The sequence below is a fragment of the Chiloscyllium punctatum genome, chromosome 15, assembly GCF_047496795.1.
Source record: "Chiloscyllium punctatum isolate Juve2018m chromosome 15, sChiPun1.3, whole genome shotgun sequence".
Taxonomy (NCBI): domain Eukaryota; kingdom Metazoa; phylum Chordata; class Chondrichthyes; order Orectolobiformes; family Hemiscylliidae; genus Chiloscyllium; species Chiloscyllium punctatum.
Window position 1 is genome coordinate 62,208,036 of NC_092753.1, and position 18,390 is coordinate 62,226,425.

At 39.5% G+C, this 18,390-nt stretch overlaps 1 protein-coding gene across 7 annotated transcripts in view; it reads left to right on the forward strand.

The window, feature by feature from the left end:
• The first annotated feature begins 15 nt into the window (after positions 1–15).
• The window catches only part of gtf2e1 (general transcription factor IIE, polypeptide 1, alpha), a 50,531-nt gene continuing 32,156 nt past the window's right edge, over positions 16–18,390 (forward strand). Inside the window, exons 1-5 of one of the 7 annotated variants that reach the window (XM_072585285.1) lie at positions 17–134; positions 2,956–3,054; positions 4,666–4,822; positions 12,585–12,894; positions 17,726–18,180. In XM_072585285.1, coding sequence (XP_072441386.1) covers positions 17,733–18,180 — 448 coding nt within the window. In that variant the 5' untranslated portion in view covers positions 17–134; positions 2,956–3,054; positions 4,666–4,822; positions 12,585–12,894; positions 17,726–17,732. Of the gene's footprint in view, positions 135–2,936; positions 3,055–4,665; positions 4,823–12,584; positions 12,895–17,725; positions 18,181–18,390 lie in introns of those variants that run through there. The other 6 variants (XM_072585290.1, XM_072585284.1, XM_072585287.1 and 3 more) reach the window with 6 other exon arrangements.

An 18,390-nucleotide genomic window follows, 5' to 3' on the forward strand; every position in this document is an offset into this window, starting at 1 on the left:
CACGCACCAGGCCCTACGCGGCGACGTAACATCCGGGACCGCGGTACGCGTTGACGTAAGCCCTTCCTGCTGCCGAACGTGAGCCGGTTAACGTGGTAATGCGAGTGCTCGAGAGTGTCTATTTGTAACCGACAGTAAGTATTTATTTAAATATTAAAATTATTTTAATAGTTCCTGTCATTAATATATTGTAATGTGATCGTCAGAATTGCTCGGCTTCGTTCACACTGCTGTGAACGGTCAATGTGTGGTTCTTTAGTTGACCTACATTATTGGTCATTAAGGTTTGTTGAAAGATACTGGTTTTATTTATTTCATAAATTTAATTTTTTTTACATGAGGGCACCGTCTTGGAGACGATTCTGTAATGTGAGATACTGTTAAGGCATTGATATTTATACAAGTTTCAATTTGGACTTGGATGAGATGGCTGTGGTATACAGTAATTTCTGGGGAGTAAACTATTTTTAAGGATTGGAACACTCGGGGGGGCTGGAAGATCTCCTAAACAACCACAGCAAATACCCAGTGGATTATACAGCTTTTGAATGAACCTTGAGTGCAACTCACCTGGAACTTTAAAAGTAAATTTGAATGTCCCTATTTACTTTAAAGTAGACAAACACGATAGGAATCACTTTGTAATCTTGTGTCTTACGATCTTATACTCCACAACCACCTGATGAAGGAGCAGCACTCCGAAAGCGAGTGCTTCCAAATAAACCTGTTGGGTTATAACCTGGTGTTGTGTGATTTTTAAGTCCCATACTGGCGCCTCCAAATCATTTGTAATCTTCATACACGTGCAGAGATCTGTTCTGATTGTGCCTGATTTAAATGGTTGGAAGGGAGTAAATTCTATCTTATATTAACAAAGTTTTCAAAGTGTAGTTCTATGTTGTTCTGGAGTAGTATTAATTCTGATGTGAGGTGATCTAGGCCAACTTTCCATAAATACTTTGCATCAATCTTCACAGTACTAATAGCATTCCAACATCATTAAATATTCAAGGGACAAAAGGACTAGAAGAAAAAGTGTTCGGAAAACCCATGGGACTAAAGAGTGATAAGCATCCTGAATCTGACAGGATAGATCCTCAGATATTAAAGGAAATAGTTACAGAGATAATGGATATATTTGATAGTAAATGTCCAGGAATCCTTACATACTGGAGAAGTCCCAGAGGATTAGGAAACTGCCAATCTTTATCTAGAAAGGGAAGAAGTCAAAACCAGGTAATTGTAGGCCAGTTAGCTTGATGTCTGTTATTGTGAAAATGTTAGAATTTATTACGAAGGATGTGGTAACAGAGCATTTAGAAATGCACAAGATGATCAAGCGAAGTCAGCATGGCTTCATGGAGAAATAACTAGCTGCCTCTGTGGAGAAAAATAGATATTATTTCAGGTCAACATGGGTGGAAGATTCTGATTAAAGGCCACAAATGGTAACTCAGTTTCTCTTCCACAGTTGATGTTTAACCTATTGAGAATTTCTGTTCTTTTCTCTTTTATTGGGACTTTATTAAATTTTAAGTTTTTTTAAAGCATTTACCTTATATTTATGCTTCTTGATCTAATGACTTGTAGACCAGTTCTGATCAATCATATTCTAACAATTCATTCTATCTCTCTGATTCTCACTTTCACTTTTCCATTTCCACTGAAGTCTCAAATATAACCTCCGCAATCCCTATTATCTTTTCATTGAACTGACGGTACATTTTTGGAACTGCTTTATTACTTTTCCTAAAGTAGGATGCTTGAAATTGCAACTGTCACAATTTTTGCTTAAAATGTCAAAATTTGTTTATACAATTTGAGAAAGAAATATTGAAATTGTCCAGTCATTTCAAGAGTAGGAGAAGACCATCTGCTTATTTAAGTTCAAAGCAATTTGGGGCGGCACGGTGGCACAGTGGTTAGCACTGCTGCCTCACAGCGCCGGAGACCTGGGTTCAATTCCCGCCTCAGGCGACTGACTGTGTGGAGTTTGCACGTTCTCCCCGTGTCTGCGTGGGTTTCCTCCGGGTGCTCCAGTTTCCTCCCACAGTCCAAAGATGTGCAGGTCAGGTGAATTGGCCATGCTAAATTGCCCGTAGTGTTAGGTAAGGGGTAGATGTAGATGTAGGGGTATGGGTGGGTTACGCTTCGGCGGGGTGGTGTGGACTTGTTGGGCCGAAGGGCCTGTTTCCACACTGTAAGTAATCTAAAAAAAATTTAGAGGCAATTAAGAGCATGAGAGCTGAGAATTTAATAAAAGCTGTACAGTCCTTTTATAAAATTTTAAAAGTTAAAGTAGAAAAAGAGTCCTATTGTAATTGAGCATTCAAGGTTACCTCTGAAGAGAGACAGTTTTTGTGTATTTCCAAAGTGAGATGAGAGTTGAAAGAAGACAACTTACAAAATATTCTTATTTCGCGCACAGGTCCTAAAATTTTAAAGCGTTACTTGACCTATGCAAATTTAATGCAACCACTTGAGTTTCTGAAAATGAATCAATTATATAATGTTAAGTCGAAAAATACACATTTACATGAATTGTTAATTTGCTAAGCACTTAAATTCCGCAGGGTCTGAAAGACTACTGCTATGATGCTTTTGGCCTTTTAAGCCCCATAAAAGTAAATTTAACTAGTTCCAGTGCAATACTTGCATTTGGTTTAGTTTACTTGACAAAAAGAGATGGTAGCTTCTTATTAGTGTGGCAAACCTCACATTTTATTATCCTGTGTTGTAGTTTAACTAAAAATAAATACTAACTTCTTTATTACTATACAAAATAATATTGGGTTCTAAAGTCATAAAACTCTATTAAGGTGGTCTTACATGTATAGAAATTAACAATTCTTTAATTATGTATTTTGTGCCTCTGCTTTTGTACTTTTTTAAGTATTTCTAAAATTTTTGCTTTTCAGTATTGTCAAAGGAACAATATTATCTTAATTTCCTCAGGTGAATTAACATTGTGCTGGTCTGCTGGATCAATCCTTGATGCAACCTTTTGTCTGAAAATTGTACCAATCTGTGAAGTGGCACGACCCTAAAACAGGGGTGGGTTGAAGGATAATTTCTTCCTTTAGTTATTTGTTGCATTCATTATATTAAAGATTGTCTGTTTGCTACCCGTAGGAAATAAACTTTGGGTTGAAAGAAGTCCTCCTATGTCCACATATTGATAATGGGATGAACCTTCATTTGTTGCCAAAGCCTTGCATGAACCTTCTCTGGAATATACAGTCTAAGTCGATAGAATCTGCATTATCCGCTGTTTATCTTGTTATGGATTTTGTTGGACTGCATTTGACTTTGTACCATTTACAATTTTTATGTATGTCTATTTAGATAAATACATTGTTATGATGCATTGAAAGTTTGTTGATTCCATTTAGGGGGAGGTGAAGACCTTGTGGTATTATCACGAGACTTATTAACCCAAAGACCCCAGGTAATGTTTGGGATCCAGGCTTGACAGAAAATGGCATTTAAATTCAGTAAAAGTCTGGATTCAAGTGTCTAATGATGACCATGAAACATTGTTGATTGTCAGAAAGGCCATCTGGTTCACTGATGTCTTTTAGGAAAGGAAACCACCATTTTAGACCATTAGACATAGGAGTGGAAGTAAGGCCATTGGGCCCATCGAGTCCACTCCACTATTCGGTCATGGCTGATGGCATTTCAATGCCACTTACCTGCACTCTCCCCATAGCCCTTAATTCCTTGAGAGGTCAAGAATTTATCAATCTCTGTCTTGAAGACATTTAACATCCTGGCTTCTACTGCGCTCCGTGGTGATGAATCCCACAGGCCCACCACTCTCAGGCTAAAGAAGTATCTTCTCATTTCCATTCTAAATTGACCCCCTCTAATTCTAAGGCTGTGCCCACAGTTCCTAGTATTCCCGCCTAATGGAAGCAAATTCTCAGTGTCCATCCTTTCTAAGCCGTGCATTATCTTGTAAGTTTCTGTTAGATCTCTCCTCAACCTTCTAAACGCTAATGATTGTAATCCCAGGATCCTCAGCCACTTATCGTATGTTAGGCCTACCATTCCAGGGATCGTGTGTGTCAATCTCCGCTGGACAGTAATTTTACCTGGTCTGGTGTACATGTGACTCAATAGCAATTTGGTTGAATCTTAAATGTCCTCAGGGATGGGCTATAAATACTGGCCTAGCCAGTGACACCCACATTTTATGAAATGATTCCAAACTAATATGGTATACATATGTAGAGGAAACCCTGTTACTAATGCACCCATATGGTGTATAAACTCATTCAAAATTAATTATGCCACATTTTAATAATAATCAAAATTTAATTGTATTAATAAGAATTGTATTTTGTGGCTAAGTATTGATGAACTTTGTTTTTAAAATTTAGAATCTGTGGCATGCCTTGATTAGATCTGTGTAAGATTAGCTGTTATTCTACATATTACTATATGTATTGGCATTTGCTACATTGCTCCCCTGGAGATAATTTTATTGATGGCTGAGAAGCAAGGCATTTTTTTCTTCTAATAATTATTTTTTGTGTTGAGTACTGAAGCAGTGTCTGCCCAAGGATGTTCAATGCTTATAGCTTTCAAAGCAGTCTCTGTGATTTCTAGGGGTTTGTCTTCCCTGATGGCTTTGGCATCCTGATTTTAGTTTGTTTTTAGGTGGATTTTCTGCTCCTGATGGCGTTGAGCTTGAAAATGAAAATTGCACTTAAGCACAGTGGCATATCTCAAATCCTTTGACCAGAATTCAATTTTGGACAGGGGGTTCATGATCTAGCTCCTGCCTCACCATCAGTTGAGATGCTTAAGTGACCAGGTAAGAACCACTTAAACGCTTTAGTCCACTACTGCATGGATTAACCCAGGCACAGTGTCCCCTTTGTCATCTGCTTTTGGGTTGCTGTGGGCAGTTCATCGCCTCTGGGAGGGGTCGTTTGATCAAAGGCGATCATTGTCTGGACAAAGGAGTGGCGGTCTGGCAAGGGACTGCTTGCTGAGCATCACACCCAGCTGTTGCTTCTGATCATTGCATGGTGGGTCCATGATTCAGTGGACCTTCTTTGAAAGTGATAGTGCAGGTTTCTTGCTGGCTTTCCAGGATCTTGTGAGTCTCCCAACACCTAGCAAGAGTCCATTCAACATTTATGACTTTACTTTTGCATTTTTATAAAAAGTCCCCCTTTCTTGAATTATGATTTTGCTGGCTGGGCAAGCATTTGTTGCCCATCTCTGTCGCCCCTGAGAATATGTTGGTGAGCTGCTTCTTGAAACACTGCAGTAGGTTTGGAATAAGTAGATCCACAATGCTGTTAGATAGGAAGTTCTAGGAGTTTGACCCAGCAACTCTGAAGGAACGGCAATATATTTCCAAATTAGGGTAGTGAGCAGTGTTCATATGTATCTGCTGTCCTTGACCTCTCGCTGATGGTGGTTTGGGAGGTTACTATCGAAGGACTTTTCATGAATTTCAACAGTACATCTTGAGGTTGATACACACTGCTGGTACTGTGTGTCGGTAGTGGATGGAATGAATGTTTGTGGATGTAATATCAACTGTATAGTTTGTCCTGATGAAGGGCTTTTGCCCGAAACATCGATTTCGCTGCTCATTGGATGCTGCCTGAACTGCTGTGCTCTTCCAGCACCACTAATCCAGTATTTGGTTTTCAGCATCTGCAGTCATTGTTTTTACCCTGTCATGAACAGTGTTGAGCTTCTTGAGAATTTTCAGAACAGTGCACATCCAAGCAAGTGGAGGTTATTATATCATATTCCTGACTTGAACCTTGAAGATGGTGGTCAGATTGTGGGCAATCAGGGAGGAAGTTAGGCACCACAATATCCTGTTGTGATGCTGCTGGACTGAGATGATTGGCCTCCGATATCCACAGACTGATATGGCTCCAACCAATGCAATGTTTTCCACAATTCCCGTTGAATTTTGGTCTCCTAAGACTCATGATACTCTTGGTCAAAAGGTGCCTTGATTTCAAAGGTAATTGCAGTTGTCTAAATGAAGTATGTAATAAGTTCTGCAATCAGGTAGTCCAGGCAGAACTCAAAATGAATGTTGATGAGCAACTTGATGCATAAGTGTGCTTGACAGCACTATCAATTTTAACAGTTATTTCTTAACTGATAATTGAGAGTAATCTGATGTGTGATATTTGACTGGGTTGGATTTGCTAAGCTTTTTTGGTCTGAGTGTGCATATGCAATTTACCACTAGTGTGGGTAGGTTGCTACAACTTGGCTAATAGTGAAAAAGGTTCTGGAGCTCAAGACTTCAGCTGTTGGTAGTGCAGATAACCTCATTATATTCATTCTTGGATGTGGGTGTTGCTGGCTAGGCTAGCATTTATTGCTCATCCTTAATTGCCCAGATGGTAGTTAAAAGTCAAATGTAGGCCACAACAGGTAAGGACAGCAGGTTCCTTCCCTAAAGGGCATTAATAAAACAAATACATTTTTCCAACAATCAGCAATAGGTTCTTAATCATTATTAGACTGTTAAATTCCAGATTTTCTTTTGTCAAATTCATATTCTATGATTTGCCAATGTGAGATTTGAACCTGAGTGTCCAGAGCATCACATGGATATGTGGATTAATAGACTAATAACAATAATACAACTGAGCAATCGTATGGTGTCAACATGTTGGAGGGTGTCCTCCATGTGAAGCTGGGACTATCCTCAAGGACTGGTAATTATTATTCCTTTGTTGTTTTTTTTTAACACTGAATTATCAGTGTCATGCTGGATTGCTAAGTAGTGTAAGTTTAATATATTTGGAAATCGTGAATAGTTTTGCTGAACCGACAAACTTATTTTGTGTGGTTGCAGAGAACCTTATGTACACAATCCAAGCAATAACGTGGCTGCTGTCATGTGGTACAATTCTGATGCTTCGTTCATTAGTATAGTAGCTGTTAAGTTTTAAAAATCATTCATAAGGCATGGATGTCACAATATTTATTGCCTATCCCTAAATGCCCAGAGGGCAGTTGAGACTCATCCACATTGTTGTGCTTCTGGTTGCGTGGTCACCACTAGACTCTTAATTTTATCCTCGAAATATTGGATTATGTGCGCTATAAGTGGGATTATGTCTATGTTGTTTTTGAAAACTACACAGAAACAAGAATTGAACAATTTGAGTTTCATTATTAAGAATCTATATAAGGTTTACAGGCAGTCCTTGGGTTGAGAACGGGTTCCATTCTTGATTCCATTTGCAAGTCAAATTTTAAGTCAATATAGTAGAGGACAATATGAAGGAGCCATTCATAAGTACAGGAAATGTTCATATGCCAGTCTTTAAAAATACATCCCTGTATGGGATTGTGCTCATAAGCATCAGGGTTTGTAAATTGGGTACCTCCTGTGATGGCTTGATAATCCTTCAGGGTGGTATAACCTTCTTGGTATACCAAATACACTGATATTGCACTCATTGTGTCTACCGTGGATGCACTTGAAGTGATCTTTTATTTATTTATTTATAGAATTTATTGTCATGTGTACTTTTACAAGAAAAATAAAATGAAAAGTGTTATAAGTCACTCTACTGTAGTGCCTATATTAATGACAGAAATTTTTAGTAAATTAATAAATAACAATAATAGTAAATTTAAGGCGTAAGTTAATCAAAATCCATTTAACGGTTCCTGGTCTCTGAGGAAGTTGATCAAAAGATTGTTGTCTGACAATTGGAAATTTTGAAACGTCGTTGGTGACTTGGAGAAATTCCTTGCGCATCCTCTTTGTCTTCTTGATGTCATTGTTGATCCCTGGCCAATACATGATATCCTGTAGAAGGCAGTCTGAATTGCTCCGTGCCAGTATGTACCTGATATAGCTCTGATGATACTTCCTAGCAAAGAGCTTGATGCATTTAATTATACCTTTTGAAATACCTAGTTCTATATGGCCAAAAATGTGTGTGTGACTGGCATCTCTTATATCATGTCACACCATCCTTTGATGATAATTTGCCATTGTGCATACAGTCGTGGATCATTATCTGCTTCCTGAAGTTTGTTGACTTTAAGTACACCCTCCAATTTGATATCCTTAATGTCTATTTGTAAATCTTGTGAAATTTCTGCATTCATATTTGGACTTAGTAGTCTGCTCACTGTATCAAAAATAAGGATCTTTGTACCAAGTTTGTAACAGCAATGAAGTCATGGCCCATACATTTTTTTAAGAGGTTGTTGCAGTCTAGTGGTGCACTTGTCAGTGGTTTGCGTCAAATCATTTTCAGTGGTTTATGATCAGTTTCTGTTGTGAATTGCTTACCAGACCGGTATGGAAACGTATGATACTGTTTGCCAGAACAAGTGTTTCATGCTTTATGTTGGAATAATTTGGTTTTACTTGTGATAGACTATTCACTCTAGATTTGCTATTTTGACAATGCATGCTGTAATTTCTTTGAGATACATAACTCCCAGGATTGTCATCTTTCAGAGGTCGGAGAAGTGTAAGATGCAAGTTCTGCTGATGATGTTTGTTTGAGTGATTTGAGCATGTGTTGATTGTCCTGCTGCCATACACATGGTGTGTTTTCCTTAAGAGTCGTCTTAATAACTAAACTTTTTGGTGGGCATGGCCTTGGAAGTTAAAAACAAGAGACATTTTTGGAAGTTTTTTTGAGTTGCTATGTGATGTCCTGAACCTTTGCCTGGTTCAGGGCCGATACCATAACCTGAGTAGATCTGGCCTATATTCACCTGATAACTTCAACAAACAAAGTTTGTATCTTTATGGTGAGTGACTATCATTATTGAGTATAGATTTTGGTTTTCCCTTTTTTAGTTTTATCCATCACGGCAATATCATCACCAATACAGACATTTCTAGGAATTTTTTTTTATCATGCCATCCGTATGCTTCTGGAAGAAATGTTGACTGACAGTCTAAAGGTTCATCTCTGGAATGAATATGGTGTTTTAATGATAATGATTTCTTTGCAAAATGAACCAACCAATATCTATGCAGTGGGGTGGTTTAGTGTGTGTGGACCAGAGATGTTCCCTAAAATGTTCTGCATGTTGGCATTCTGTCTCCTTGATGTAGAGGAGACCACATCGAGAGCAACAGATGCAGTAAATGTAGTGGGAGGATGTGCAGGAAAATCTCTACTGGGTTTGAAATGATCCTTTAGGGCCTTGGACGGAAGTGAAGGGGGGAGGTGTGGATATAGGTTTTGCACCTCGTGTGGCAGCAAGGGAAAGCGATGTGTATAGAGGGTGGGTAAGTGAGGGGTATGGACCTAACAAGGGAATCAGGAAGGGGATGGTCTCTGTGGAATGTAGATAGGGGTAGAGTCCATTCCCTTCATGGCTCCCTCATCAGGTATGTACCCTACCAACCCACCGTTTATACTCAACACCTTCCCCTGCCTCTGAACGAGGTATAAAACCTGTGTCCTCACCTCAGTCCAAGGTCCTAAAGGATCATTTCACACCCAGCAGAGATTTACCTGCACATCCTTCCACCACATTTACTGCATCCATGTTTCTGATGTTGTCTCCTCTATACCAGGGAGACAGGACGCCAACTTGCAGAGCAGTTTGGGGAATATCTCTTGGACATACTCACCAAACCCCACGGCGCTGTGGCCAACCACTTCAGCTCCCCCTTACACTCCCTCAAGGACATGCAAGTCCTGGACCTCCTCCACCCCCAAATCCAAGTCACCTGCCAACTGGAAGAAGAATGCCTCATCAAACCACATGGTATCAACATTGACCTCACCAGTTTTCCAAAACTCCTCATCCCCACATCACCACAGATCCAACTCTCCAACTCAGCACCACCCTCTTGAACTGTCCCACCTGTCCATTTTCCTTCCCACTTATCTGCTCCACCCTCCTCTTCGACCTATAACAATTATCCCCCACCTGCATCCACCTATTATCTTTTCACCTACCTTCCACCCCAGCACCACCCCCAAACCCCATTTATCTCTTAGCCCTCTTTACCCTCCACATTCCTGATGAAGGGCTTATGCCTGAAACCTCGATTCTCCTGCTCCTCCAATGATGCCTGATCTACTGTACTTTTCCAGCACCACACTTTTCAACTCTGACTATCCAGCATCTGCAGTCCTCACTTCTTCCTTGTATTTGTCTTGGGACAAACTTAATTGCAATTGCTAATGAATTCATAATCTCCCATATAGCACATGGGATTTCACTCACCTTTTCAGCTTAAATAAATGATGTAAGTTTCAAGAAAATGTCATGACTTTATGCAAGTGTTTCAATCCTATGGAATTGTTTATTGTTTGTTCAAGATATCAGAACCTTGAAATAAATAACAAGTAGAATGAGTAATATATTTACTTGTTCAATGTGTTGGAATTTCTCCATATTCTCTGAATGATGAATTCCTTTTGGAATGTCGTGGCCCAGGATCTAATGAGCATTAATAGCATTGTAAATCATTACTAAGGGAACTTGGCTCATTTCAGAAAAGCAAATAGTCTTTCAAGAGTGGATGTGACATCCAGCATAGAAAATAACTTGGCTTTTGTGAATTTGGGATTCAATTCTTCAAAGTTGGAATTTTGGGCATCACTTTCTCTAAAGATGAAGATGCCTTTTTGTTGGCTGGATTGTGCCATTTTCTTTAGCACTCCTGTAATTTAACTGCACCAGCCTGTACTGATGTACACAATGGATATTATCTTAATGTTCCATATTGTCCAACTCACTCTTGAGTTTTTTTTATGTCAGCCCTGTGCTTTCTAGAAGGATTATTGGAATTGCACTTTTCTGAAGTGCACAATAGCATCGACTTTGACATTTCTTATGGCATGAGTGTATTGTTGCAAGATCTGACAAGCTCAATGCAATTATTTCTGTCCTGTTGTGCTGTATCTTCACAGTGTTAAGTTCCATACACAATGATGGTCCTACTATTGGTGATTCATTTGCGTCCATTAGACAGAATACTTATGATTTCCATGTGTGGTAACTGCACTATACCAATGCATTCTGTGCAGTGACCATTTTGTAGTCATTTTGCTGTTGCAGATTGTATAATTGACTTCCAATAATCCATCTACATATCCTTAAATGCTGATTGTCTGGTGGGATGTTTTCATTAGCTCTCAACTTTGAGAGCATACCTTTACCAATTTTCTTATACCAATATAGTGGCAAAAGCTTCAAACTGTTTGACTTTGTCCATTTTCTTTTATTAGAGGGTAGTTGCAGTCTACCCACATACCCACAACCATGCAGTCTGATAGAGAGAGGCAAGATATGCTGGCCCAGCCTATCTGCCCTGAAGAAGGTGGTGGTGGGCTATCTACTTGATTTGTTGCTGTCCTTGGACTATAGGAACAATCACAGATGTTACGGTCAGTGTTTCAGGACTTTGACCCCGCAATAGTGAAAGGAATGGCGATTATAGTTTCAAAGTAGGCTGTTGTGTGACTTGAAGGGGAACTTGCATAGTGATATGCTTCTGGGATGAAATTGTTATATTCAGTATGTGGAAAGCATGTTCACCTTTCGCTCTGAGTCTTTACCTGATCAGTCTTGCTGCTAACCTTGTATATGTGTTTGCCTTTATTGCAGGTCTCCAGTGCACTCCCTGTTGTTGCTGTCAGTATGCTGCACATGCTTTTATTTGCTTGTACCCTACTGTAACCTATGGTAGTACTTTTAGAATCAAAGTTTTTGGTTAGATGAGTCCATTATCATTTTGAGCTATCTGACTTGAAAAGATCTTGGAACACAGAGCAGTGTTTCAGTGGGTGTAAAGCACGTAACCGGCTTTTGGCATCTTGGCTGCTAAGCCAGTACCAGTAACTGTACCTAATGCTTATAGAACATAGAACAATACAGCACAGAATAGGTCCTTTGGTCCACGATGTTGTGCCGAACCTGGCTACACTGGCTTCCTTATTTTTGACATCTTTTAGCAGTCTGTCAATATCTTCTTTCTCCAGTTAATTCTTCATGTGAGCATCAAAGTTATGACAAGCTCCATCAGCTGCTTGGATGGCACAACCTTTAAGAAATAGTCATCCTTGTCTCTGTCATAGCACCACTGACAGACTGATCAATTGATTCTTTTAACTGTTGACTGCAAGACATCAGTTTTAGATGGTGAAATCTAATGTTCACTTGTACACAAAGCTGATCCTCCAGCATTTCTCCCAGAAGGGGGTCTCAGGTAACCATCAGAGACTTGAAATGTTGACTCTAAAACCTGTTGTTTTCAGTGGAGATCTTTATTTTTATCCCTGTTGCTTATCGGGTTTTGCAACAGCTAAATCTAAAAAGCAACAGTCATCCTTTTGCTTAAAAACACAAGTTCTGAAAGGATGTCTAATGTTCTAATTCATGCTAGAAATTTGGTTGTCCCCTTCCTGGTAATCTGTGTTTTACAAAAGTTAGAGATATTTGGGGATTTATAGAAGCACGACTAAAAGCTTAATTTGTGTGATGATTCAACAACTCAGCTGCTGTGCTTTTTTTTGTAGTATCTTTCCCTATACTGTTTTCACCTGTGGCTCAAGCATTTTTTGTTTTGTGCGCTTTCTGTTTTTGCACAGGAATAAAACCCCAAGGTTGTCTCAAAGGCCCTGCAGCTTCTACAACTCAGCTTGGAACTGATTTGCTTCTACACAGACCACTGATGTGGCCAGTTCAAAATCAAGTATTCACTGTTTTGCCACCACTGTTTAAATAGTGACTTGCTTTCCTGGGATCCTGGTGTAAATGTAATTTCAAGCCTTGCCTGAGTCTTTTTCTGTGGTCTTCAAGTTTTCATCGCTGCCTTCATTTTTTAAGAAAGATCGCCATTAATCATCATGTCAATTCTTGTGTTTCTTAATGCAGAATTGCTACTATTATACTGAATTGGTAAGTAGCATAGGTTCAATTCATGAAAATCTCAAAATTAACTTTACTTAAACTGACAACTTGCATTACAGGAGAACTTTTGTATGCATCCTTAGTCTAGCGTGTTGCTCTTTGGATTCAAAGGTTATTAGTCATCTGGTGCTTGGTTCAGAAAAGTACTCAGATGTAAAGAATACATTCTTGTGGTACAGTGATAATATCCCTATTCTTGGGCCAGAAGGTTCTAATCCCATCTGTCCAGATTACTCAGCTGTTAAAGCAGCAATACATAAACTCCTACCAGTACTGTCAAAGATAAATGCATTTGTGACAGATTGATAAAGATGCGTTCAAGTAGATTTTCCTTTGTACTGGATCTCTCACCTTCTGCCTCAGTATTTGGTAATATTTTATTTAAGACTTGACTAGTTCAATCATTTATGATTCTGCTGGACCACTCTTGGTGATAGAGATTGAAACTCCCTCACCCATAATACATTCTGTGGCCTTGCTACTGCTCGTGCCTCTTCCAAGTAGTGTTTACTGTGGAGAGTCCATATTCATTAGTTGAGGGAGTATGGTAGGTTTCAACAGGAGGTTTCCTTATCCACTTTTGATCTAAGTCCTTGAAACTTAATGTAGTTAAGAATTGTGGCTGCGGATTCTCAGGGCCACTCCACCCTGACTCTTGCTGCTTCTGTCAGTGGGACAGGACACACTCCAAGGATGTTGATGTAGGTGTCTGGGGAGATTGAGGTATTACTGTCAGGCTGTTGCTTGTCTAGCCTGTTGGGTAACTCTCCCATATTTTAGCGCATCCCCAAATTATGTTAAGAAGGACTTTGTAAGTTGACTGGGCAACGAGTACCTTTGTCATATCTGATGCAAAATTCAAAATGAATGGTCTGTCCTGTTTTATTCCAAAACTTGGATCTGAATTCTTGTTGTTTGTTATTAGTCTGACCCTCTGGATTACTAGTCTAGATTTCCAATAATTTAGCCAAGATGCTACCGTCCCTTAATAGCTATGACATAGTTGATAGCATTCTTGTCTCTGAGCCATGAGATTCTGAGTTAAAGTTCCATTCCAGTGCTTGAGCACAAAAATCAAAGCAGTGTCATTCCTTGGTGGGATGTTAAACTGGGATGGAGACTTCTTGCTTGCGTGGCATTATAAGAAATAAGCAGAAGAGGCATAAATCTCCAGTACCCCTGGTCAGTGTATGTTTTTTAATCAATATCTCTCAAATAGATTATCTAGTCATTATCATCTGCTGTTAGTGGGAATATGCTATGTGCACATTGGTTGCCACATTTCCTACATTATACCAGTGATTTGTGTGGAGAGAGTACTTAATTATCTGTAAAGTACTTTGAGTTGTCCATTGGTCCTGAAAAGGGCTGTGTAAATGCAATTCTTCTTTTAATACAGTCCATTTTTAATGTTGTCTTGCGTAGCATTGTTTCATTTGAACACCATTTATTCTTTGGAACCTGTTTTTCATTTTTGCAAAATGATTTTTGTTTTAGTGCTATTTGCATGCTGTGTTTGCGTCCACAAATCAGAATTCAGTACTGTATCCTGTATCCCACACAGGCACGCACTTTTGTCATGGACCCTTGCCGGGGTTAGAGGATTTGAGCTATAGGGAGAGGCTGTTTTCCCTGGAGCTTCGGAGGCTGAGGGGTGACCTTATAGACATTTACAAAATTATGAGGGGCATGGATAGGGTAAATAGGCAAAGTCTTTTCCCAGGGGTCAGGGGGTCCAGAACTAGAGGGCATAGGTTTAGGGTGAGAGGGAAAAGATATAAAAGAGACCTAAGGGGCAACCTTTTCACACAGAGGGTGGTACGTGTATGGAATGAGCTGCCAGAGGATGTGACAGAGGCTGGTACAATTGCAATATTTAAGGGGCATTTGGATGGGTATATGAATAGGAAGGGTTTGGAGGGATATGGGCCGGGTGCTGGCAGGTGGGACTAGATTGGATTGGGATATCTGGTTGGCATGGACGAGTTGGACCAAAGGGTCTGTTTCCATGCTGTACATCTCTATGACTCTATAAGTGGTCTTGTCTCCTCCTTTGTCATGTTTCCTGGCTTGTGCTCTGGCTTTGGATCTCAGCTTTGTTCTGTCTATCGGGACCCATCATGCTTCATCTTCCTGGTATTGCTTTGCCCAGCCTTGCCTTCCTGACCTTTGTTTTTACTTTAGGCTTCAGGTCTGGTCTTTGTTTTGCTGCTGGTTTCAAGCCTGGTGGTTGCTTCCTTCTTGAATTCAAAAATAAGACTCCATCTATTGGCATTGGTTAGTCACTGCAGGCAATCCCAGTGCCATCAGATGAAACCAGCTTAGTCCTAACAGTACTCATAGTCATAGAGAAGTACAGCACAGAAACAAACCCATTGGTCCAACTCATCTATGCCGCCCAAATATCCTAACCTAATCTAGTCCTATTTGCCAGCAATTGGCCCGTATCCATCTAAACCCTTCCTATTCATATACCCATCCAGATGCCTAATAAATGCTGCACTTGTACCCTGTAGAATATTAATTCCATTTTCTTTTTACATTTTTTTACATTTCAAGTTATTTCATTTACTGGTATAGGTATTTAGCAGTTCAAAGTACAGATGGCATTGTAATTTCAACTTCAAGGGCAAGGGTATAATGTTTTAATTCTGCTTCACTGTTAAGAAAGTTCCTAATAAACCCGTGGTTTTCAGGATTGCAGCCCTAATTTTAAGTAAGGGCATCCTGGAGACTGATTTTTAGCCATCAATGGAAGTTTGAGAGTTAACACTCAATTGTGGAGCCAAGCACCCCAGACAGTTTATTCTGTTATTTATAAACTGTGCTCATGATACCCAAATGAGAAGAAAATGCTTCACATATGTTTTGCGATAGAAGAATCCTTCCTTTTTCCAAAATGAATGCTTGCTACCTGAGTTTGATAATATCACTCCTGAATCTATCATTTTTTAAGTCTGTAACATCTGAGCTGGAAGGTTCATTTTCAGACGTTTCATCACTATACTAGGTAACACCTTCAGTGAGCCTCTGGACGAAGCACTGCAGATGTTTCCTGCTTTGTGTTTATATTTTTGAGTTTCCTTGGGTTGGTGATGTCATTTCCTGTTCTTTTTCTCAGGGAGTGGTAAATGGTGTCCAAGTCAATGTGTTTGTTGATAAGAGTTCTGATTGTAATGCCTGTCTTCTATGAATTCTCGTGCATGTCTGGCTTGTCCTAGAATGGATGTGTTGTTGCAGTCAAAGTGGTGTCCTTCCTTATCTGTATGTAAGGATACTAGTGAGAGAGGGTCATGTCATTTTGTGGCTAGTTGATGTTCATGTATCCTGGTGGCTAAATGACATTAATTTTGCTTGACAAGCAAAATTTACAAAATACCATGCAAGAACTGTAACAAACACTACATTGGACAAACAGGCAGAAAACTAGCCACCAGGCTACATAAACATCAACTAGCCACAAACGACATGACCCTCTCTCACTAGTATCCTTACATACAGATAAGGAAGGATAACAGATCCATCCTAGGTCATGCCAACAGGGACACGCACGAGAATTCCTAGAAGCATGGCATTCCAACCAGAGCTCTATCAACAAACACATTGACTGACTTGGACCCTATTTACCACCCACTGAGAAAAAGAACAGGAAATGACTTCACCACAAAAAATGACATCACCAACCCAAGGAAACCCAAACCTATAATACAAAGCAGGAAACATCAGCAATGCTTCATCCAGAGGTTCACTGAAGATATTACCTAGTATGGTGATGAAACATCTGAAAATGAACCTTTCAGCTCAGCGAGCAAACCTACATCCAGAACCTCAACCTGAGCTACAAACCTTCTCAAAACTCACTAAAGTATCTTCCTTCTATACCCATTGCCCAACATGAACTCTACAACTCTGACTAGCACCAGCTTCTCAAGAAAAATCACTACATTTATCTCGTCCCTTTCACAGCATTCAAAACTATCTGAGACGTCCAATGTTTTCTGGAGAATAATGTATATCCTTGCGTATTTGATTTTCCTTTCTTTTATCCATTCACGGGATGAGGGCATCACTGGCTAGGTCAGCATTTGTTGCCCATCCCTTATTGCCCAAAGGACAGTTAAGAATCAACCATGTTGCTGTAGGTCTGGAATCACATGTAGGCCAGATCAGGTAAGAACAGCAGTTTCCTTCCCTAAAGGACATGAGTGAAGCAAATGGGTTTTTTCAACAATCGACAGTGGTCATCATTAGTTCCATCTTGATTCGAGTTTTGTTTTTTATCGAATTCAAATTCCACTACCTGCTGTGGTGGTATTCCAATCCAGGTCCCCAGAATATATTCTGGGTTTCTGGATAATACCAGTAGTAATATCACTCAGCCATGCCTCCCCCAAAGGTTTCTATCCTCCACAATGAGGTCGCTGTCAGTGTTGTGGCTTTCAATTAATTTACTGTTTACAAAGTTGAGTATAATTTTAAAAATTTGAATCATCACAGGTTATAGTCCAACAGGTTTAATTGGAAGCACGAGCTTTCAGAGTGCAGCTCCTTCATCAGGTGGTGACAACCTGGACTATAACCTGGTGTTGTGTGATTTTTAACTTAATCATCATTGCAGGTGACTAGTTCTGACAACAGTAATGCAAACCTTGCAATTTGATTTTCTTAATAATATAGTTAACAATCTGATGGTATAGTTTGGTCAGACTTATTGTCTGTATACCAGGCTACCTCACAGTAATAAAATTTGTATTTGTATGTGTACTTAAAATGTGTGAGTTCTTAATTTTGAATGAATTTTCTTTTTGTAAACCCAAAGGTCAAAGATGACTGATCCAGATGTTGTGACTGAGGTCCCTGCAGCTTTGAAACGTCTTGCCAAATATGTTGTGAGAGGATTTTATGGGCTGGAACATGCACTGGCCTTGGATATTCTCATTAGAAACCCCTGTGTCAAAGAGGAGGACATGCTGGAGCTGCTGAAATTCGACCGCAAACAACTGCGAGCAGTCTTGAACACACTGAAAAATGACAAATTTATTAAAAGTAGAATGCGAGTTGAAACTGCTCCAGATGGTAAAACTACAAGGCATAATTATTACTTCATAAACTACCGCCTTCTGGTCAATGTGGTGAAGTACAAACTTGACCACATGAGACGTAGGATTGAAACTGATGAACGCGATTCCACCAACAGAGCCTCTTTTAAATGTCCCACCTGTTTCAACACATTCACAGATCTGGAGGCAAATCAACTATTTGACCCAATGACAGGTACAGAAACAGTTTTGTATTTAATTGTTCAACATTCTATCATTTTATTTTAACCAAGTAGTTTAGGGTATCAAGACTTCTCTGACTAATGAGTAGCTGACCGTCACAAATAGGAAGTTCTGATATTAATTCCCCATTGTATGTTGAGTTCACTGAACATCAGAGCAATGCTGAGGATTAGTATGAATATTTTAGGTTCTGGAGGGAAAA